Consider the following 24,849-nt stretch of genomic DNA (forward strand, 5'->3'; position numbering starts at 1 on the left):
CTCATTGCCAGCTGCACTGGAACCAGGACGCTTGCTGGAGATGAAGGACTCCCTGTTGGTGCCAGCCAAATCCCTGTAGTAGGAGTACAGATCCGAAGTCCTTGCCTTGTCCTGGAGACCCAGAATTGAGACTCTCAGCAACCACAGAATGAAGGAGGTGACACCTGGCTCTCCCTGCATCTCAGAACCACCTTGATGCCAGTTTGAGCACCTCGAACAACATCCAAGCTGCTGCATAACAACCACCAGAGTATTTCTTAGACTTGCTCAAATGCTTCAGAATCTCAGAATTTGCTCAATGATGAGCTCTTCTGTCTCTGCATCTAGGACACATGTGTTTTCCAGCATTCCCAACTCAAAACCTCCACCCGGTCCCCACTTGTTTCAAGCTACCAATCGAAGCTGCTGCAGTGCCCTAATACCATGTTGTGCTAGCCAAGTCTGCTCACTGCTGAAGGCAAGTCTTTTCTTATTTATCCTCAAAGTCAATGAACATTCCAGCGCTGCCAACCCGACACTACCTGTATTCCCAGCGTCTTTGACTCTCAAGCCGATGTTGCTACCAAACAGCACCTCATTGCTGGGAACTGTCACCGCCAATCCATGACTCAACCCCGGCCTAGCACCAAAAGCGCCCATATTCCAGATTTGACCCTAAAAAGCCTGGCTCAAAACTGCCAAGACCAAGACTTAAGGAACTTTTGGGACCATAGTGACATTTATGCTCTCCCTCTCTACCTTTCTCTTCCAAGGCAAATTATTTGACCTTTGACATTGTGCCAATTAAGCGCCTGAACATCTCCCCGCTCATCCATCCAGGGTTCCTTTCTACAAATGTCTACATTTTCTGTGTTGTCCCTACCCACCGTGCGCCCCAGCAGATCCCCTTTCGCCTCAATTTATCAAACCTATGGCCCCTCTTGTGGCATCACATCTCGCTTCAACCTGTCCTTCGATCCTGCCTGCTTTCCCTCTACTTTAAAAACAGCCATGATAAACCCCATCTTCTGAAAAAATAAGGGGTTGCTGATAATATGTCAACCATATTTAGACCAGTGTGAATTCTCACTACTTTGAGGTGTTGGAAAGATTTGTATTCAACATCCTTATAAACTTTCTTGAAGCACATAACCTTTGTGATCCTCTCCAAGCTGGTTTCCGCTCCTCCCCTCCACTGAAACTGCTTTCATAAATGTCAACAACTTTATTGACTATGCTAAAAATTCCAACCTATCCTCCATCCTTATCCTCCTTGACCTATCTGCTGCCTTTGACACAGTCGAGCACTCTGATCCGCTCAATACCCTCTCTCTATGAGGGATTTGTGAGCAAGCACTAGCTTGGTTAGCGTCCGACCTGGCTCATCGTCATTTCTCTGTATCCTGTAACAACAGCAACTCCCAACTCACCCCTCTCACTTAAGATGTTCCCCAAGGTTCTGTCCTAGGCCGCCTCATGTTCGCACTTTACACTACTGCTCTTGGGACACTGATCTCCTCTTTTGTGTTCCTGTACCAATTCTTTGTAGATGACACCCAAATCTTCTACTCCTTTCCTAATCTCTCCACTGACCTATCCACCAATATTTCTAACTGCCCCCCTGCTACTATTACATATTGCATGGCTTCACACCCCATAATGTTGCACTACTCCAAAACAGAGGTCTTTTTCTTTCCTGCCTAATCCTCTTTCTTCTCTTCTCTCGTGCTTATCCAGTTCCACCTGACACTCTCCTCTACTCCCCAACAGCTAGAAAAATTGGTGCTATTTACGACCTTCTCACTCCTTCTCTACCTTTATCTCTAAAACTGCTCTGACAGCTTGTCTCAACCTCCTAAATATCAGGAAAATCAGGCACCTCCTTCCCTTCAAAGCCGCTAAACATCTCTTAACCACTCCGGTCTTCTATAAACTGGACTACTGTACCAGTGTCCTATTTGATCTTCCAAACTACTCTTTCGGTCCCCTTGACAAGATTACCAACTATGCAAGCAGGACTTTATTTGAACTTCCTCGCTTCACCCCTACCTCCTCCTATCGCCAGCAGGCTGGCTGGTTATCTATGAAAAACAGGTCCAAATTCAAATGGCACCTGTTTGTACACAAGTCCATCCCTGGTAAGGCACAACCCTCTCTATCCTCTTCTATCAACCCCTACCAGCCCTCTCGCAACCTTCACTCTGCCTCCTCAGTGACCCCCAGGGCACCAGCTCTGCCTGTCCGCCCCCTCGCTTTTGCGCCTTTGCCTTTCTTACTCCCCTCACATGAAACTCCCTTCCAAATGATATTCTAACAACAGTCCAAATCGATGCTTTAAAGAGCAAATTGAAAGCACACCTCCTCGCCTCTGAACTAACCTCTTGACCTACCGGTACTTCCCCTCTACTCCTTCTTCTCCACACCTCCACCCATTATCTCCATGCTTCTCCCCTTCACACTAGCACTTACAATCCCCACCTCTTCCCTTGTCCAGCTGGATAGTCAGCCTACTCGCACTCTAATTGTTGTCTAGTATTTGACTTAAATCTGTCCAGAATTGTCCCAGGTATCTGTCCTACTTATTCTTACTCAATAACCAGTCATTATTTTTCTCGAACTCTCCCCATTGTGGAAGGCTCATTGCTTCCTGCTGACCTGCAATATTACCTCTGTTCACTGTGTTGTGATCACAACGCGTTTGTTTCCCAGTATCTATATATGTATGTATGCAAATAAAAAGCATTAAAAAAATAGTGATTTTATTTTATTGTTTAACTAAAAGTGTACACTTGTATAGAACCTTAATTGGGCATTCCTTTATTATGGACGATTGCACTTAAGTTGTTTGGGTTTCTGCTGTAATCAGCTCACACCCCACTGGAAGATAGCGCCTACACTACCAAAAGCGGGGAAGGAGGTACACCTTTTGGGCTGTGACTGTTTCACCTTTATGATTGGGATACCTGCTGGTTTGGTAGTAGAATGTCGCTGAGTAGCCAGTTTAACTACTACTCATCTCTGTGCTCCTGCGGAGCAGTAGGCCTTTCGTCACATAAAAAGAGTGGTGTTACTTTAACTTAACATGATGATATTATGAACCAATATGGGAAGGACATGCAAGAACGACGGCAGGGTTGTAAAACAAAAATACTCTCTGAAAGGTTATTAAAAAAGCATTATAGGAAGAAGCTCAGTACATGGCAATCTAAGGGAATAGATAGAGAGTAAATCATTTCTAGGTATCAAGTATTTTCTGGGTTGAATAGAGACATTTTATCATAAGGTCCATTTCTGAAGTGTCAACTAGGTATTTTACCACTAGCACAAAATAATAAGAATTGGAAAATGTACATCTAGTGCCTGCCCAGTTTGTGCAGCTAGCCAGAAAGATGAGATTCATTTTGTATTGCCCTTTATACTCTGGGTTAAGATGCAAGTGGCTAATACCCTTGATAAAAGACAACAGTATTAAAACTGAAAAAGTTTCTATCTTGCATCTTAATCTCATAGCATCGTTTTTTCCATCTAAAAATATATGGGCCAAGCTTGGTGGGGAAAACACAGTTCTTAATGAGTAGCACTGAACAACATGCTGACACTTGGTTAGATACTGATATGTGAAGGGTTAGAATCTTTACTTGTAACACCAAAGCATTATATTTTGTAATGATGAGGGGGTAGTGGAATGAGACCTATTCCAAGAACCCAGACTAGGAATTAGATGTAAATTACATAGATAAAGCAGGTCTAATGGCATAGCATGTGATAAAATATACATATGTTTATGTATGGAACATATGTGTGGGAGCTCCCAGAGATGTATATGGCGGGGTCAGTTTGTGGGGATTTGTGGGGAGGGTGGAGAAACCATTTCACTGGCTGATAAGTGGAGCTTCAGTTTGGTTTTGCATCATACTACTTTTGGGATAGCTTTGATGTATGGTGGAGGGGCTAACAGTGGAGGAGGGCAAAAAGAGGGACAAAGCAGAAATTTAAAGAGGCAATGGGACAGGCGGCAGAAAGACTGAGGATTGAGGAGGATCCGAGATTTCAAGAGGCAGAGTACAGAAAGATGCTGTCAACGAGGCAGATGGGGCAAGACCTGTGATAGATTTGTAGGCAAGGAGTAGGAATTTACAGAGAGGGTGAATATGCATGGAGAGCCATCCAACTTGGTAATTCTAAGTAGAGGTTTTGGGGAATCTAGGTAAGCCATAGAGGGTGTCTGTGGTAAAGTTAAAAACTTTGTTAAGGGGAGAGAAACAGTAGCAGGTAAGCCCAAGTAGCAGGCTCAAACAATAATCAAATTTGATGAGCACAAAGGTGTGATGAGAGTTTAGGCTGAGTGGTGGGTAAGGTGGGGCCAGGTTTTCCTTATGTTCAGAAGGTTAATCCTAGGGCGGTGCCAGTTGCCATAATGATCTGCTGGAGTCTAAGGTCACTGTAAAAGAAAAACTCCATTTGGCATGTGGATCTCTGTAATTGATCTAAATGCTGCCTTCATGATGCATGATCATTTTTGCTGATCCTAATTGCAAACAAGTAACATCAGTGGTGATTAGCAACCAAATTAACAAAATGTTGAACCTTCTGGGATGCATGCAGAGCACTAAATGTTGGGTCATGTAGGAGACCTGGCATTATCTGCATTTGCTTCAAGAACTTCTGAAACCTGTGAAACAGGAAAGGTTGGTGTTCATTTTCTGTTGCCACTTTCTATTTCATATACAGTGTTTTCAGATAGCAATTAATATCTTACAATGGGAGTGAAAGACAGATATCTTCTTCTGCATGGATGAGTAAGATCTATGTATTTAGAGGTTGGGTAGCATCTCAAGCAACCTAAAAGAGTATATCCCAAATCTAAAGCAATCACTCCCTTCGAAAACTGAAACAAAACTTTGCTCCGGTCTTCATGTATGTCATCAATATGTTTGTTGAGTTCCATTAAATAGTAATCCCCAATTTCCTGATTTATTTCAGTAGCCCCTGTTTTCATAGATAACTGATGCAGAGTTGTCGTTGGAAAGTATAATGACATTTTGTGGGGTTATGGAGTTCAGAAAAATCCCAAATTAGTTTCATAATAACTTAAAATATTGTCAGGTTTTTGATTATGTACAGTCTTCAAATAACCCTCTACTTCCCACTCCAGAATGAAGCTACCAAATGTTGCTTCACCTGTGTTCTAATGCCTTTTCTAAATGCATAGTTGCAGTATTTCATGACCTGTTACTCCAAAATAAAACATAACTAAATGACAATGATCAGAATAAACTGTCAGGATTGTTGTCCATTGAACTAGATGAGGAAATGAGTGTAACAATTTTAAAATATACGTGCTTGCTTCTAACTAATGTAATGTATAGTAGGCATCAACATTTTGGAATAAGTCTGTTCTATAACTCAGCATACAAAATACAACAATTCAGAGCAACCCAACATTTGCACATGCCTTCGAAGCATGTCTTTGAATGTGGATGACATGCATATGATATGAGCTAATGTAAGAACCAGTAGATTATTGGACACTGATTCACAAAAACATTTTAGAAGATATTTTTTAATCTGGAGGCTCATTTCTTTCAGAGCACACTCTGTTTAACTATGCCATATCAAGCTTTTCTTTAGTATGATTTGTACAGCAAGATGTACTACATTAAGAAATTGGTGAAAAGTCAAACCTCTAAATTATCAACAATGTATATGTGAATCTGATCATTGTTTTCTAATGAAACAATGATCCCATACACACATTTAACAAATTCCAGATTGAATTCATGATAATTGATTGAATTCCCTACAACTTTAAAATCTGTTGAATAATGTTTTAATTAGCTAAATATGTGAAAAGACCATATTGTGTTGTTTTTAGAGTCTGTTCATTACGTGAAGCTGTGCAGCTGTGCCTATGATTCCAAGTCGGACTAAAACATCTTCCCTCGATTTCAGGTTGAACATCTACATATAGCCGGCTGACTTGAAGAAAAAAAGTGAATGCACAAGTTTAATTATTTGGGCTACAGTAGATTTAATAGAATCAATATCCAGGCAATGGTTAAAAGTTTACAATTAAAATCCCTGATTTACGTGGCCCAGATGAAAATAATTCATTTTAAATATGGTAAATTCTCATTTCTCCCAGTTCTGGAAGGTCCACTATGATGCAGATATTTACCTTTACCGAGGTGTATTTTAGATTAGATAATCAAACATGAACCTGATTTGCTGTCACTGGAGGCCTTAATCAATTGGAGAAACTTGACTTTATATCAACACATATTTCATTCTCCTCCCCTGTCAGAATGTTCTGTATTTAAGTTTGTACTTGACAAAAAGGCAATCTAGTATAATCGTTGACTGGGCTGAGGATCGCAACAGTACATTGAGGGAATTGGATATAATGTATACTACTCTAATTAACATTACTGTGTTGGGAAAAAACAAATCCCTTGGAATTCTGATTGGTGTAAAACCTGAGAATCGATTACACGCTATAAACATTTCCACCATTATGGGAACATAGAAAAAAGTGCTCAAAGCTAGGGCTACTTAGTCAAACTATCGTGTACAATGTTAAGAAATGCCTATTTGAGACTGTGCTTAAATCTATTTCAAACAAAGGAGGCAAGAGCAAAATTGCCTCGCCCTGGCAAAATAGGTCAATTCTCTAAAGATGGAAATAAGATTAAAACTTTCGAACATTTATTCATGCATTGTGTTGAATTACAGAATCTTAGGGAACTGCACTTTTCACACTTTGTTCATGATGTAATCTTTTTAAACACGGCAGAAATATGGGATCAAATGTTAGGTGGTCACCAGACCTCATTGATAATTGCTGATATTAGATTAATTCATTGTGTTTTATCTGCTTTATAATTTTAATAAGTATCATTAGCAAGCATTTTTACATTGTATTTTCAGTGTTTTTCTTCAATTTAGACATTTATGTAGGTTGTGTATCTTTTTTATTTGTTATGATGATTGCATATGTGAAATGTTGTTTTGAAAAACTATATAGCACAATAGTAATACAAACAAAAATCAATGCAAAATATAAAGAGCATACAAATGTGTTGGGTGATTACAATCCAGGCCAACATAACATGTTTCTCCCCTATCTGCCCAAAACAGGACAAATTTGAAGAAAGATTCCTGAGAGATGAAATGTTTCCCCAAGATACAAATGCCATTCCTCTAATAAAGGCAGCACCTCCGGTGAAAAAGCACAGGACCATTGAGCGCCAAATCCATCTGCGAAGCAAACCTGCCTCTAAACCGGCCATTATCCGTGGAATCACATACTACAAGGCAAAATTCACAGAGGATGAAAATGACATTGAAGAGCAACGTAAGTTGCTGGCAGGATTCATTCCATTCTTTCACTTAGTTATTTATTTATTTATATTTGCATTTGTAAAGCACGCACAAACCCGAGGGTAGCTGGGCACTGGTTGAATGAACAGCAGTGGCAAAACAGAAAGGACATGGCCGGTAGCATAAAGTCATAGTAGGTCAGTTAAATAATAGGGTCATAAGATTTTTACTGAAAGCTTTGTAAGAAGGTTCTGATCATAAAGCAGGCGGCAGGGAGTTCCAGAGAAGGGGGCCACCACTGGGAAGCTGGAGCCACCTGCTCTTGAACTTTTGTATCTGGGAATGTAGAGCTGTTGATTGGCAGAGCAATTATAAGTGGGTTAGTGGAGCTTCAAGACTTCATCCTTTTTTGATAGAATGAATTTGGTTTTGTTCTGCATCAATGTTGGTTGTAAAAGAGGTCACAGTCTTGTAGGCGTTGTGTTTATCATTTAGCGCAGAGACAAGTCTTAGTGCTTTTATTATGCTTGCGCACCGGCAAATATTTGAAAATGTTGTACAGTGGTAGATTGACCCCAAGATACAGACTCCTTACCAACTGTCACCTCCTTTTGATCAAAGAAAATTGATCAATAAAATAAATCAAGGGGACAATACAGTCATTGGGTGACAGCACAGTTTTTCCTTACTGGGTATTCCACCTGATGCCAAAAATGCAATTCCCTTAATGATCTCAGACAATGGACACATGCAAATGGTTTTTGAAATTAGCACAAATAACTTAAAAGAAAGGATATTTATTTTACTTGGCAGCATAGTTCCCAACATCTGCAAGTTCCTTGCTTCCGTGAGCAGCTGAAAAATCATGATGTGTCAGAGTTGGTTGCTTTGATAGACTGTAGGTTTCCATTGTGTACAAACAAGCACCACCGTAGAATTATTCTGTTTAAATTTCAGCTCTTTAATTGTGTGTTAATTCGATACTGTGCTCCTAAACTCGACCCATCTACACTACATCATGCACTCACTCTTGCATACAGACATGCACAATGCACTACACACACACGCAGCCTTAAATTCTTTCATGGTCAGTCACTGACACAAAATGTCTGGTATTACCTAAAGCCCACCAACACCCTGCTGGTAAATAACAAGCATTTGTAGAAGCCCCTTATGCAGGCTCTTATGCATTAGATTCCTGTTACCGGCCCATTTTTATTTTTATTTTTTTGTTTTTATTGTAACTAGAAATTTTTACAATGTTTGGGACTGCCTTGTTTAAATAGATGAAGATTTAAGTTTCTTGCTTCCCTGTTTGTATAGTGTATTTTAAGTCCAAGTCAAGATCCTGAAGGATTTTGGCTGTGGCTTTAGTCAATGATACATTCTCGCCACTCATAGACCAGAACCACCAGGCTTCTTCTGATAATGTTGACACTTGAAGCCTGAAAGATTGATGGTAGGTAAGTCTAAGGTGTGTGGTCCCTGGACAGAGGGTGAGAAGATGGTGCAGTGTTTCAATAGATGTAGGGTTTTCACAGAATCGACATCTATCGGTTTTTGATTGATTACGATGGTACAATAATTTGTTTGTTTTCATAAGATTTAGTTGTGCCCTCAAGAGTATTGATCGGAGCCCTTTATTAGGGAATTTCTTTAGGTATTTTCTAATCTCATTAACTTTTTTTTACCAAAAAAGACTCAAAGATGATTTGTATTCATTAACTCTATCCAGGGTCACAATCCAAACCCAGAACTTCATTTTTTCCTTAACTTTGTCAGGGATAAAATCGAGCTCCCATTCTGAACTTCCAATTATGGTTAGGAGATCAAGATGCTTTTTAACCCAAGTTTTAAGGGTACTGCTTTTGCCAGTGATTAGTTCGTTGTGGAGAATCTCAATGATTTTTGGTCTTGGATTTCGTAGGATGTTTCCCAAGAAAAGCAGTGTGTTTCTCTCCACTATTGATTTCACTGATGGGAGGCATAGCTCTCTTCAGATTATGGCCATAGGTGTTGAGGATGGAAGCCTCAGAACTTGCTTCCAAAATAAGCCTTCAAGTTTGGGCCACAGAATGGATGGTAGTTGGGGCATAGCATCTGCCCCGTAGGTTATTGCCGGCATGACCTTTGTTTTAAAGAAATTAATTACCGGGAGTAGTGAGTATTTTCCGAATTTTCTATCTAAGATTCCTTCTTGAGCTGAAAGAATTTTGGTTTTTGCAATGAGGTGTTCTTGCATAGATGCTTCAATGAAGCTTTGTGAGATTTTAACCCCCAAGTAAGTGAGGCTCTTAACCACTTCCAGCTTTTCTGAGTTCATAAACCACTGGAATTTTCCATTAGATTTGGTGTTATTTTTTCCATGATGACTACCTTTGTTTTGCTCGGATTGAAGTCCATGTCATTGTTCTTGAGGTATGTTGCCAAGCTGTTTAGTTGGTGTTGAAGACCTATGGCTGTCTGGTCCATAAGTATTATATCATCGGCATAGAGGAGCCGGGTGACTTTGACTTCCCCTATAATGGTGGAAATGAATGGATGTTGTTTTTATTATCCTTGATGTCGGCCATATAGGCATTATAGAGGGTAGATACCATGGGGCACCTTGCTTGACCCCCCCTTGCTTTAGGTATGGAAGAGGATAGTTGACCTTCTGCGTTTAGGCGCACCCTCATTGAAGTTTCAGAATGTAGTGCTTTAATCGGATCAAGGATAGAAGCTGGATACAAGGCCTTCTCTAATTTTGCCCACAGTTTCACTCTGTTGATACGGTCAAACGCCTGGACCAAGTCTATGGAAGCAATTAATATTTTTGGGTGATCTTCCATGACTTTAACCTTTAGTGTATTTATCATCAAGATGTTAATCAAGGTATTTAGATGTTTAACAAATCCGGATTGAAATGGGTCCATTGTGTTGGATTCTTTTTGCAAAGCTTGAAATGCCTCTAGGATCAGGGTTCCAAACAGTTTTCCGATAACGTCAAGTAGCGCTATGGGTCTGTTGTTTTTAGGGTCGTTCTTCAGGCCCTTCTTATAAATTGGAACAATGGTAGCAGTCTTCCATGATCCGGGTATCTTTCTTGAAGCCTTGGATCTGTTGAAAATCTCAAAGATCAGAAAAGTCCATTGTTCTGGATCTTGTTTTAAATGGATGTTAAATATCCCGTCGGGCCCTGGAGCTCGAGAGTTGTTGAGTTTCTTTATTTTTTTCAAAATTATTGGTTTGTCATATGGGATATCCCAGGTGACTACGGTTTGATTGTGCCTTTTATTTTGTAATGTAGGGGTTTGTTTGAACAGTTCGGTGAAGTGTTTTGTCCTAGGTTCTTCATTGAGAGTACACAGGAGTGCAGCGGGTGATGGCACCGTTCTTTGTTTGACAATAGACCAAAAGTCTTTAGAGTTTCTCTTGGAGAGGGCCCCTAGCATTAGTTTGGCGTCTTGTTGGTATAAGCTCCATCTTTCGATTTTAGCCACTTCTTATAGCTTTTCTTTAATGCCGCCGCTAAGTTGATATTTTCAGCTGATGGAACAAGTAAGGCTAGCCTTAATGCTTTTCTAAGGCCTACTTTCCTTTGCTTAATTTCCTCGTTATAACTGTGGAGATGCTGATTGCTGGAGCCATTTCTTGTAGATCCTCTCATTTGGTTTGGCACCAATAGTGGGTAGTAGTCCAGGTTTAGTGCTCTTCCATCGTCAATTTTATCTGAAAGGTTCCCCATGTATGCTGAAGTTATTTGGGTGAGGGCTTTAGTAGAGATTTTTTGGCGAGTACCCCCAGCGGAAACTTCTAGCCGATGTGGCATTACCATTGATGGTGCTTTGTAGGAAGGCCAGGAGGCTGCTAGAAAATTGTGATCACTACGAGTGGTTTTGAGTACTTTGAATGAATCAATGAGAGGGTAGAGTTCTTTGGATGCATAGATGTAGTTGATGGTACTCTTAAGGGCTCCATTCTCCCAAGTAGATTCCGGCTCTGTAGAAGTGTCAAGTTGGTTTAGGTTGTGAAGATCCCAAGAGTCCATACAATCTGCCCAGGAGATGCCTCTCAAGGTTGATTTGGTTTTTAGATTACATGTGTGTGGCTTTACGGCCTTTGCCCCCCCTTCGACCGGGACAGTTAAATTGAGGTCACCACATAACAAGATGTAATCAATGTTATGGGAGCTCACTGCCTCCGTTAGTGTAGAGTTCACGTCACTCAGGAATGCTTTAGTAGATAGATTGCCTGGGTTTCAAAAGACATTCACAAGTAGGATTGAAGCTGCTCTTGTGGGGGATGGAGGTGTCCCGATTTGGTTCCAGGTCAAAATAGCTGCTAGGATGCAGGTCGATGAAGCAAGGCAGCTCTTTATTCTCAGACTTCCTCCTATCCGTACAGCTACCAGGAGACCAGAGCTCGGGCGTCCTTTAGGTCCCTTAGATGCGGGAGCAAGTAGTGTTTCAAAGCCGTCTATAGTCGGAGGGAGACAGAGCCAAGTTTCCTGAAAGGTCAGCAGATCACATTGGCCCAGGTTAATCTCCCCCGCCCGAGTGAGATGGGAGTGTCCGCGGGTGTTCCATGAACCAATTCTAAGTGTGCATTGAAGTGGTTTATGCTTGAGCATTTGTGGTTGCTTTTGCCGGGTGTAGCGTGACAAAGCTGCTGGGATCCAAGCCCATCTGCTGTGATCTTTAACACCGGTCTTCTGTGTTTCAGTAAATGAGAATGCATCTGGCGTGATCTTTCTGGGTTTGTTTGAACTTTCTACTTTTAGTCAAGGACCAGCAAGTTTTCGTGTGTCGTCTCTTTCCATATTAGAGAACGGTGAGCCAAAGGGTGACATAGACCGCCTCCGTTTAGATCTAACTCGGCTGGTTTTGTGTGGCTGAGTTCTTGATGGAAGTCTGTCTCTTGCTCGAGAGATTCTACTGGGATTTGAGCATCCGGCTGAATAAGTTTGCGAGTGTCTCTTCAGCGATGAGGTTAAGTTGGCTTTATCCGTCTCTTTGTGCCCACTTGGTGTGTTTAGTTGCACGTTTTTTGCATACGTTATGTTGTAGGGTTCTATACCTCTTTCCTCCGATGTGGTTTCACGGAGGAGGTAGCCCATCTTTTGTAAGTTGTCCGCGAATGAGAGCATAGCTTTCTTTATTGTTTGTGATGTAATATGAAGAAAGATGCTGTCAGACCTTCCCTTGTGGGCAAATTCTACAACCTTCATATCTTCACGGTGGAGTTGTCATTTATTAGGGCTCATCTTGAAGAGTTTCAGCATTTCTCTTCTGTTTAAGATGGATTTGTCATCGTTATTTGCCATCTTTTCTAACTTTAGCGTTCTAGTTGCTTTGCTTTTGTGAGCTTTTTTGAAGACTGCTAACACTCAAGTTTGACAGCTAGAAGGTGAGTACTGTGTATTTCTACGATAGATGTCGGTTTCATCCACCCACTTCCTCTGCAAGCTGACGTCACTATTTTGTTTCAGGCGATAATTTGGCTCACGAGGAGAGTATAGGTTCAGTCTTTCCTTTACGTTTGGAGGACCTTGTTTCTCAAATTTGGTGGAACCCTTGGATGAGTTTTCGTCGCATCTTGAATGATTAAATCTTTGTGATCTCGGACTAGCCACCGGATGATCATTGAATCTTTTACTGTCTGAGTGAGTGCCCTTATTCAGTTTTACACCCAGGAGCCGATGTATGGTCCTTCTTTCTGGGCTAAAATGTTTTCTAGCCAATTCAGGCCCAGTAGTTTTTCTTTTCCGGCAGTTTCCATGTTTTGATCTTTTTGTTGGGACTATGGTTATGTTTGCCTAATTGGGTTGAGGGCTTTTCAGTGCTTGAGACTGGAATTTCGGATTCCGAATTTTCTATGGAATAGACACTGATGTTAGATAGATCGATTGAGTCATTGTCAGCGTCATCTGAAGACAGTGCAATAGGGATCATTGGAGTTGTTGGGTTAGTTTGATTCAACATGTTTTTTTTCTCAATTTTGGTTACGCAGTTAGTTAGATTCACGTTGGCCTCCGAAATGTTTGCTTTTTGGGCATTGCTACGAGAGGGAGGATGTTTTTTTGCCTCTGGCTCTCTAGACTGGGTTATGGTGATGTCAGATTTAGTTGTTTTTTGGATCAGCCGGGATTTATCTTGAAGTACTGTCAATCAGAGCAAGGGGGTTGTCTTGTTTGAGTGACCTTTTTTTTGAGCCTGCCTTCATAAGGCTCACCTTGGCGCCCGACTTTAGGGGGCTCTCCGGGAGTACTCTTGTGCTGACTATTTCGGAATGACCTTCCTGAAGACTTGCAGTGGGAGAAAAAGGCTCGTCTGATAAGGCTTTCGTGGGTTTCTCTAGATTTCTTTTTGTGGTTCTCCCCAAATGTCTGTCGTTGTTATTAGGATGATCGACTCCTAAGCAGTCAGTTTTTGCAAAGTTGATATTTTATTTTCCAAGATATTTACGCTATTTCTTTCTATATATGTTGTAGATGATGTTTGAGTTTCTACCTCGACTGATTTTTTTTTTTTACTGGAAAATGTATTGTTTTTTCTTTTCAATTAAATTGGTTGGTGTGTAGGGACTATCTGTCATTGATCCCTGGTCTCTCGAGTTTGCCTTCCAAGCTTCAATGGCCATAATATAGCCTTCCAAATGGGATAACTTAGAGCTCATGGTGGCCCCCATAAAAGTATGCTCTTTTAGGGTTTCATTTAAAGATTCATACAGTTTCTCAAAGGGTGCCAAAGCGATCGTCACCGCCGACATTATGGCAAAGATGTCCATCTTTTTCCCAGGTGAGTTTTTGTCCGTAGAGCTGGATGTGTCTTGTTTCCCTTGGGACGACGGGGCAGGGGTGGATCTTGTTTTATCCACTGGAATGTCTTCTCTTGGAGTGAATAAGGTCAATTTTGGACATGAAGTCGGAGCATTTTGGTTGGGTTTTAGAGTAGAATTTAACCGTTGGTCTTCTTTAAAACCAATAAGGACTGCAGATTGGTTGTTTTTTACTGTTTGGGAGGTGAAGATTGGGGTTTGCACGTTAGTGTTTTCTGTTGTTTTAAATGGATGGGTAGCTTTAATTGTTTGATGCTGTAAATTATGACCCAAAGGAGAAAAAAGAGTGATTGGTTGGTGGATCATGCGTGTTGGGCTAGATGGTTTTGTTTCCTTGTAGTGCCAACGTAAGGGTGTAGTGGAATTACCATCTGTAGCGATGTATTCCTTTCCATTCGAAGTGAGAGCATTATCACTAATGGGTATAGACGTCCCCTCTAAGATTTCAGCATCAGAAAGTTCGCCGGCACTGCTCAATGATGATTTCTCCACTTTACAGAGAAATTTGCCAATATGATTCTTAATGTGTAATTTATGTGGAAGCAATTTACTCGGTTGAGCTTTTGGGATTACCCTCTGTTGTGAGGGAGAAGATAGAATGATACTTGATTTTGATGTTTTGACACTAAGAGTTCGTGGGGGAGCTAGCTCCTGAGGGCAGCTTGGCTCCTCATTGTTTTTCTTGGGCGATAAAAGGGCCTGAGTCAGGGTAGGAATGTCATCAGTTGGCTCACCTGAATGAGGCTCAAGTACGGATTCTCCAAAATCTGGGGCCCGGCTGTGAAGTTTCAGGAGATTAGGATTGTCATTGAGATCCTCAGGGGTAGGCAAAGTTTCGTTAGCGAAAGAATTTTCTTTAAAATCTGTGAGGTCCAACTGGGGGCTTAGGAGTTCGCCTCTGGCGGTTACTGGATATGTTTCATTTTTTCTGTTTGAGGAGAGAGATGGTACAGTAACCTCCTTAGAGTTTTGCATTTCTCCAAAGTTTAGCCAAGGTTTTTGACCTGTAAAGAAGTGGGGTGTTGGCTGGTTTGTAGGCAGCTTAATGGATCTATGTGAGCCGGCGGGGGAGTCAGAGGTCGGGGCCGCGGGATCAAGATTGGGGCGTGGGATTGGATATAATACTCTTTGCTCCTCTGCCCCGTACTGCTGGACCCCTTGCATTGTCTCCACCTGCCGAATCATCCCGGCGCACAAGGCCCCTGGGACTTCCCATTGGTTCTGAATTGGGTTGACCGACACTACAGCAACAGCTAGATCGGCGGCAGCAGGACCGGCTGCGGGATCGGCTGCTATGTCAGGCGGGCGCGGACTCTGCTCTGCATCTCTTGTTCCCTGCCAACCCTGAGGAGACCATAGTTTGTGAGGGGATCTCAAGGGAGGGATAGGGGGGCTAAAGTTTGGACATGCAGGCAATGTTTTCAGGGAAACAATGGGCGGAATTAAATTAGAATCCAGTTACCGGCTCATTGAAAATTAGTTGCATGGCTTCCAGGTTTCCATTGATCATGAGGGATGTTTTGTTGAAATGCCTGTGTTATCCTGCAAAAAATAACTTTTGAGAGCAAACTAAACCATTAGTACTTCTTGAATCAATAGAATAGGACACATTTCTTCAGGTAAATAAATTAAGGGATGAATTGCTCTAATGATACATTTGTTTTTAAGTACGGCGCTGAATATCAGCACATATAGGGTATGCAAAGTCTGACCGATCCGCAATAATCTAAAACGGTGAGCTGTGTAATTTTACCTTAGCATGATGCCAGAGTGGAATATCTTCCTGTGTCCATCACATTTTCCAAGTACACCCCAGAGTAAAAAGTAGCTCTTCGGGGAGTTTTTGAGCACTGCTCAGACAACATCCTACACCTGTTAGAGTAATTGTACCCTTATACCATAGATCTTTTTGCCTCTGTTCTGTCAGAGTTCTTTTGTGGTATTTTTGGTGAGCTTGTTGAGGTATTTTGTGGTATAATGGTGAGCCCTAAATACACAGGACTAACTGATATTGTTCTTATAACAGGACCATAAACAGTAAGACAAAACTGGACCTGGTACACTGTAAATCATAATTTCATCACCCTATGGTATTTTATCTACAATACCACTTTGGCAGTAAACCAGCATACAGTTACCATGATACCTGAATGCAGTTGTGCATATAAACAGCCCCTGAGATAGATGCAATTCACAGGGAACAATTTGGTTATGCGTTTTACCACAAGCAGTCAAATACAATTACCTCCTGCAGTAATATGCAATTACCGTCTGGTTCACAGCCATCAGTATTTTACCACAACAGACCAAGACAAATAATAAGTAGTCTAATACTGGTTGACTTTGCTTTTTCTTTGCCTTATAAAAGATTAGAATTCAGAGAATATACAATAAAACATGTAAAGCACTAACTTCTTCTCATTACCTCTCCACACGATTCAAAATGATATAAACAAAAACACACTTTTCATTAGCAAAGTTCCCCCACAGTAAATAGCTTGTGATCATAATAGGCTTCAACTCTTCTTTTAGTGTTATAGTTCAAAAAATTGTTATCAAGAGACCTTGGAACATGGTATCTGTCTTTCGCATCTTAAAGAAAGCTCCAGCTATATTTGACACGTGTTACATGGAATACCCGTCTGAAAATTAACTTGCAAGGCAAATCAACACGCACCTCAATTGTTACCATCATCTTACCAAAAATAATGTTTGATTCTGTGTGCCCCCGGTACACATTTGTCAGTCAGTCAAGCAACTTTATTCGGCCGAAAAAGGCCATCAAAGTACAACCTACAAATACAGTTATAAACTAAAAATAGACACTAATACATAATAACAAAAACACTGCAAAGAAGGGACAACTGAGCATTGCAAAAGACCGCCCCCCTAATGATGGCCCCCAAACGGATTAGTAAACCAGTGGTCAGGCCCCGCCCGCCCCTAACCCCTGGTGGTTCCTAGACCGCCTCAGACCCAAGGTGGTCAGGTTTGCCCCTGAGAGGGGCTTGTTGCCAGGAGTGTCCACGGTGTGCCACACGTGGGCGTGAATGGGAGATGAACCGGCTGTAATGCCACTTTTCCAAGACTGCCTGTGGCCATTACACTTTTCCAAGACGGCCCTACCCATTTGGCTGTCCCCAAAGACTAATTTAACAGTATCCAACTTTCCTGAGGAGTTGGGCAGTCTGATACACTCCAACAAAGAGCCCCCGGACACAAACCCACATTCCCCCACTGTCCGCAGCCAATGAAGACATTTATTCCGAAGGGCATCCCTTGGTTTTCTTGAATCGATGGATAGTTTTGGGACACCATGGAGGAACAACCTATAGCTACTGCAACCTTTACGTAAATGGTGCCCAGACGGATGCTTAAGCAGGCCAGGGGTTGGGGCACCGGCCTCCCTCCCCACTCGGCGTGCAGGGCCCTGGGCTCTCCTAACGGGTTTCCGCAATGGTATGGGCTCGGTCCCCAAGTCTGTACATCTGGTGCACTGGCTGGTCTCCCTTTGTTCGGGGGATGCTGGGGGGAGGGCCGCCTCTGGTCGGCTCCTCAAAGAAGGGGGAGGCCTAGCCACATAGGCATGGGGCAGTCCAGGGTACGAGGAGTGGTTTCCTTTTACATAGCCAGGAGTCGGTCGGCCTGGGCTGACCCCTGAAGAACCCATTCCTTCCCTTACCACACCTCCTTCCCCCTTGTCCCCCAACAACCCCTTAATCAGGACAAGAAGAAGGTTTTTGACCTCAGCAACTCAGGGAGCAGGAGGTGACAGGGACAACTTAGCGGCTTGGTGGAGTCGATGGAAGGTGGAACTGAAGGGGAGTGTTCTCCTTTATTGGGGGGTTTGGAAGACCTAAGGGGGCTAAGACAAGACAGAGGGCTAGCCCCGAGCATATGCTGGCTCCCAAGGCTGGATGGAGAGCTGGACTTCACCTCCACGCCCGGCCCCAAACCATCAACAGCCACACCTCCGACATCCAGAGTCATGGGTACGGGAGGCGGACATGAGTATACTTCGGGAAGAACCAGTGTCGGGTGCAGAACTTGGGTATCAGGACCTGGGCCAGAGGTTGGATGAAGGGGGGCCAGTTCCAGAAAGGGAGTGCTGCAAGGGACCAAGGGTGAGATCAGCAGGTTCAGCGGCACTGGGGCAGGACCTCCAGCAGGACCACTGGTCAACTTCAATATGCCCATTGAGATTCTCTCACAGCCATTAGCCAGGTTATTCAGAAGATCAGCAGAGGCCACGCAGTCAAAACCCCCACCGGGAGTAAGCAGGTTTATGGGAGAAGCAGATCCCTCCCGGGCGGGACATCCCGAGCTGATAGTTGAGGGAGGGGGCAGCATGGTGCCGCAAGTCCCAGGGGGCCGAGATAAAGGGCCTGCCAAAAGGCTGCAGATAGGGGCATGTAAAGGTATAGGATCCCCAAAGGCTCCTTCTAAGACACTCTTTATCCCACAGGCAGTGGCCAAAGGTGCTCCACTCCCACAGAGACTCCCGTTACACGCTCTGCTTCCCTGCGCACCCCCCGGAGCCGTGCACTGCAAGCCCCTTTTCATTCTTCTTCCCACAATAGGTTTGCGATCTGCCTGAGGGACCGGGGTACCCTGAAGTCTCGAAAGAAAGGTGGATTGCAGCAGTTGGTGGGGGGAGAAAGGGGAAGAGATTTCTCCTTCGTCCGAGGCTCCTAGGGTGGGGTCCCTAGGAGGGCCAACCATCGTGTGGATTGGATAGTGGAAAGCCCTGCGTGACCGCTCCAAGAAGAACAGAAAGGTTCCAAGAGTTCCGGGGCACTCAAAGTTTTGTTTCGTTGTTGAGCAGTTCCCCCAACACTGAGGCTCACCTAAGGCTCACCCCAACAGCAGACTCACCACAAAAGCCAAGCCCAGTCCAATCCAGGCTGGTCCAGTCCAGTCCAGTGGGTCAGGTCCCCCGCGGAGCCGCTAACACCCCCAGCGGGCCGCCAACACCCCGCGCCCTTTCCCCGCGGGCTTCACCCGTTCGGGCTGGGGTCCGCGGCGGAAGTAGGTGAGGGGGGCGTGGCCAGGAGTACGGCGTCCCTCCAGGGACAAAGGAATCAGCACCGTGCCGCCAACACCCCACACCCTTTCCCCGTGGGCTTCACCCGTTCGGGCTGGGGTCCGCGGCGGAAGTAGGTGAGGGGGGCGTGGCCAGGAGTACGGCGTCCCACCAGGGACAAAGGAATCAGCAGCGGGCCGCCAACACTCCACGCCCTTTCCCCGCGGGCTTCCACATTTGGTCAGGCCCCCCTCTGTCTGTCTGGATGAAGCCTGCACTGAAGAATTCCTTTATTTGGTTTTCTCCCACTCGTCAAGGGAAGATATCAGCCTACGCACCGTCAGAAAATGCAGCACACCAACCCACAGCCAGAGAGGCCAGAGAGAGAGTGTGCCCGAGAGAGACCAGCCTTCTGACTGATAGCTCTTTTTAAACCCTCTGTCTGAGACCTCCCATGAATGTACGCTTGCTTACATAAAATGTAAGAAAATACCACCCTTGAAGTGATGTCATGTGCTAATCAGACCCACCTCCTATTGGCAAACCAACTTACTGGAATGTTCTAGAAACACGTGATCTGCCTGGCTTTAGAAAGACAGCAATGGATGAAAAGTGTTACATTACTCTGCTCAGTTTTCCTGTTCGGAAAATGAACAATGGGCTACTTTGAAAAACATGGCTCTCCACATTCCACATCTCCAACATGTCACATCTTCCTTGCAAGAAAACAGCTTTCATTCCGCACATTTATACTCTTTTATAATGAGCCGGTTATACCATAGTTCTGTACCAATGTTTTGCACCGAAGAGCTATGGGCTGAGTTACCTTTAACATTAGTGTGGGGATATATTAGTAGTTTAGGACATTAGTGAGTAAGTACATTGTTAGTTTTGCAATTCAGTCCATATTGAACCCCTGGTATAGTGTCCAAATGAAAATACCAGCTTATATGTAATGGCAAACTCAAACCCCCCTTTTACCTTTCATGTTTTCCATGAAATCACAATACTGACTTACACCAGGTTCAGTCCAAAGTCCCAAAGTCCCACACTGTTGTTGACAAGTGGGGTCAGTTTTTATCTTTGCTGAAATTCAGAAGCCTTGGCTAAAATTTCAGAGCCCTCTTTTCCTACAGGTATAAATTGTTTTTTACCACAATTTCATCTGTCATGTCAAGATGCAAGCAATGTGGGTTCAGGTTCGAAGGTTGTAGTCCTTACAAAGTCAGCACGCATGGCCCAAACTTCCACAGGCAAGGAACGTACCCATCTAATTGTGTTTACCACTGCATAGCGCTCACATTGGCCGCAGCAGCGTTCTGAAAATTGATGGCAGTACACCACATAATGTGTGACTTATTCTGACAGCATTAGACTTTCAAAAGCATAGACCCTGCCCCACAACATGCACACCAGAGTTTCAGCTTCTACTAAACATGGGCCATAGGACCCATCCCTTTAATGTTGGGATCTTATCTAAAAAAGGTGTAAACCAAATCTGAAGACAGAATGTGGAGGGTTACCTTGCATCTGCAAGTTTCTATGCTTTCGCAGTGACAATCCAACCATGCCCACTACCCTGCCACTTGGGGAACAAAAGAGGCAAGACACAATATTTATGGGATATTTAAAAGTCCTTTAGAGTTAAATTACAGGTGATCCATTAAACAATCAATGCTGATATACAAAATACTTTTGGCACAAGGGTTTTCTTTTTGTTGTTCTTCATGTTTCCAGTCAAAGGTCGTATCCGTTTAGATTACTGACAGGTCCGAATTTCTTTCACTGGCATGAAAGGATCTGAATAAACACCAGTTTTTCAATTGTTTATCTCTTTCGACTGCCCTCTCCTCTAGGGATTGAGCAACATTGTGTGATTTCTGAGGCCATAACCGCAAAACTCATACTTTTTTGTGGTGGCCAATTTGTTTTTGCTTGTAATCATCTTGTAAATCCTCCTGTGTGGTTTATTTAAGGGAACGGAAATTATGTAAAATACACAATGGATAGAGACACACTGGATGAACAACTTTAAAAGTGTGACAAATGCATGTACTGATGTATATATCCATACATTCGTATGCATGTAAACCTATATGAATATATATACATATAATATACACTAGTGTAAGAGCCACTCTACTGATGACAAACACACTTCAAATAATCTATTCTATGGGGTTTACCCCATTCAAAAAGGTCTACAACCACATTTTACCTCAGTACACCCCTCAGAACGAAGAGCTATTAATTTGCATATTAGTCTGGTTCCATCCAGGAGGGCAATCCAGCACCAACATTCTAAGCATTTCTCCTTTGAACAAGAGTACCATAAGCAACCTCAGACATGTGTTTCAGCCTTGTTGGGCCTCATCAGTGAGGCATAGTCATTGTATAAAATTTGGGGATTAACCCTAAATTACTAATGGTAATCCAGAAGTGGAGCCCTTGCTCACTTTGCTTTAGAGAGGTTCAGCTTCAGCTCACTGAAAGTCAAGCATGAAGCAGAGCTCAAACTCAAAAACACAGAAGAAAATATAAGTCACCTATGATTACAAATATAAACAAGTCTGCACTTTTCAACACAAGTATGACTTTAACTAAAACATATCAACAACCAAGTAAAACACCACCCCACTCACATCACTCTCTATTTGAGACTATTAAATAGGTACTGATTTAGAAACGACAACCCAGGCACCACATGCCACTATTTTATTAACACTATTACCACAAAAACAAGCATGTCAGAGACCTCCCCAGTATTTTATAGAGAAATAAGACACCACAAAGTAAGGAATAGACAAATCTCAACAAGAAACATTGAATTCCAAGAACCTCCACCTACATTAAATCACATTGACCAAGAAGGAAAAGGGTGAAAAGTTTACCTTTTGAGCGATTCCTCAGAAAACCTACATGAGCCTCTGCAACTGCAAACACCTATAACCAGCTCCAACTTGCGCATCAAAGATGTTAACCTCATCAAAACCTAAAGCTAGTGTATCTGACCAACATTTACCCCAAGGAACCAGCTAGAAAACTTGACATCAACATGTACTACAGTAGGGAAACCAAACCTAAAAATAAATCTAAGTTTACCCCACATGCTTCCCTTACCAAATCTCAATACTTTGTAACTCAAATCACTACACAACATATCAACAGAAGATTATGTCATGAAGATAATAGACAAGGTGGGAATTGTGGTGATTATGGACAGACAAAATAACATTAATGAAGATTTGAGACAACCTGGGGACACTTTCAACAATGAGAAGTTAGAAGATAATCTCACCCAAGATTCCCAGACAAAATCACAACCTAGTATACCAACAAACTTTTCAACTACGATGAGAAACTTACATCTTTTTAAAAACTGACTCTTTCCCTTGTTGCAGACCAATTATCAGTTAAATAGGATCCATCACAAACATATCTCAGAATACATTGATCACCAACTGGCACCCTTTGTTACCAACTACCTCTATTCATCAAAGAGACTAGAGATGCCATCATCCATATTTAAGACATATGCCACGCGGGGAAAGGGCATGGGAGTTCTGCACCAGACCCAGGAAATCCTTGCTGAGCGGGAAGCTCCTCATGGCCACATCCCGGCCTCCCCTTAAAGGGTGAAGCCTGAGGGGTAAAGGGCATGGGAGTTTGCTGCACCAGACCCAGGAAATCCTTGCTGAGCAGGAAGTTCCTTGTGGCCACGCCCCCCTACCTACTTATATACCAGCCTACACCTGCAGGGTGAAGCCCACGGGGGAAAGGGCGCAGGAGTTTTGCATCTTGCAGCGATTTCGGCAGGTGCAGGAGGAGGGGGTGCCTATGAAGACTGTGCATGTAGTCGAGAGGCAGTTGCACAGTTGAGAGGTTTCAATCAAAACAAGAACCACCTGGAGAATAGCCCATTGCCATGTCAGAGCAATTCATGCCCCCCATTATTAACTGATTCTGCAGTCCGACAAATCATTGCTCCCGGTATTGCTCCTGTTGTTGTGGGAGCACACATCCTCCGTGGTTGTGACTGCAGCCTTGTTCTGGTGGAACTCATTGATGTAAGCAGGCTACTTATGCTTTTTATTGAGGCCCTGGGGAAATGGGGAGCATTAGGGAGTCTCAGAGCAGGAATGGCGGATGTCATGGAGGCAAAATTAAGACCTAAGGAGCTAGTATGTAGTAATATGCGTATCATCCCAAGTAAAAGAAACCAGAGGACAGGTGGGGCTGAGTATCCATATTCAAGCAGAGACCCAAATAGGCCAAACAGGCAAGGCTTGTCGAGGTGTAACCAGCTCCAACTAGTCAGTCAATGCTGACCCTAAGCACACAAAGACTAGATGCCAAACCACCCAAGAGGGTTTATTCTTGTGGAGCAGACCAGGCCCGCAGATCTAAAATGCCAAAAGAAAAGTTAACACCTGGGGGCAGTCATGTTGTAAAAAACCATGCAATAAACAGTGCCTTCAATATGGCCTGCAGAGTATAAGCGGGGCCGGCCCAACGGGCCGTTATATATACCTGCATAAGGTTCTGAAACTACCCCCAACTAATACGAATCCAGGGAGGACGTGATTAATAAAAACCTGTACTGGCTTCGCACCACATATCCCGGGAGTCCATATTGAACTGTACAAGGTTGCACCATGGGGGGAGAGGGCTCATGACCCTATTTGGGTTGAACTCTGGGATCAGAACACAGCGAACTGTATCTTGGGTCTCATTATGAAAAGCTCCCCTTTGTCCAACAGCATAATTTCAATTGACAATCATTTTGATTCCAATGTTGTTGTCCCTGCTGAAAGAGGACCCCATGGCTCTGTCCTATAAGGGGTGAATGCACTACCTTTGGGGAAACGAACTATGGAGAATTGCTGCAGGTACCCTGGGACTTTGGCAAATGTGTCCCCTAAGGGAGACAGGTTACAATGATCTTATTGTATTGCGTTTGTTATGTACTGATCTGTTTGTGCTTCATGTACTTTCATGGCCTTATGGCCGAATAAAGTTACTGACTGATATTGGCATGACAACTTTCTTCTAGCCATGGTAGATGTCACTAGCCTATACACTTCCATCCAACATGCATACAGCATTAAAGCTACCAAATGCTACTTTGATAACTGATCCATATGTTACCTTGCCACATTAACATGATCTTGGAGATGCTAGACTACATTTTCAAGGACAACTTTTTTTTAACCTTTACCCAGATTATTTTCTTTTTTTAAATGAACAGGCACAGCCATAGGAGGTTAATATGCACCTGCTACGCCAAACTTTACATGGAAACATTTGTGTTTTACTTAATCTACACCCAATTTCCATATAAAAGCATGCAGAAGAGTGGATCAGGTACATCAATGACATCTCTCTTATTTGGTCTGGAACATTGGAATCACTCATCACGTTCACAGAGACTACCAACAACAATTTCCAAGACCTCAAGTTAACATTGTTATACAGCAAATGATCTATTAATTCCTAAATCTTGAGATCTACATAATGAAAAAAACATTGTTCTAAACGTTTCTGCAAATAAACTGCAGCCAGTGCCATAGTACATGTTCTAAAAATCACTGTAGACACAACATCAATGGCATTTCCTATCATGAACTTCTCAGAATCAAAAGAAACTTCACAGAGAACAATGCATACATACAAGAAAGAGAACTTGCTATGCCCAGATTCCTGCAGAT

At 43.0% G+C, this 24,849-nt stretch overlaps 1 protein-coding gene across 1 annotated transcript in view; it reads left to right on the top strand.

Moving 5' to 3' along the window:
- OLFML2B (olfactomedin like 2B) overlaps positions 1-24,849 on the top strand; it is a 491,370-nt gene that overhangs the window by 326,607 nt on the left and 139,914 nt on the right. The window contains exon 5 of the mRNA XM_069641286.1: positions 7,117-7,333. Coding sequence (XP_069497387.1) covers positions 7,117-7,333 — 217 coding nt within the window. The remainder of the gene's footprint in view (positions 1-7,116; positions 7,334-24,849) is intronic.

The sequence above is a fragment of the Ambystoma mexicanum genome, chromosome 1q (assembly GCF_040938575.1).
Source record: "Ambystoma mexicanum isolate Mex_15411 chromosome 1q, UKY_AmexF1_1, whole genome shotgun sequence".
In the NCBI taxonomy this organism is placed as follows: Eukaryota; Metazoa; Chordata; class Amphibia; order Caudata; family Ambystomatidae; genus Ambystoma; species Ambystoma mexicanum.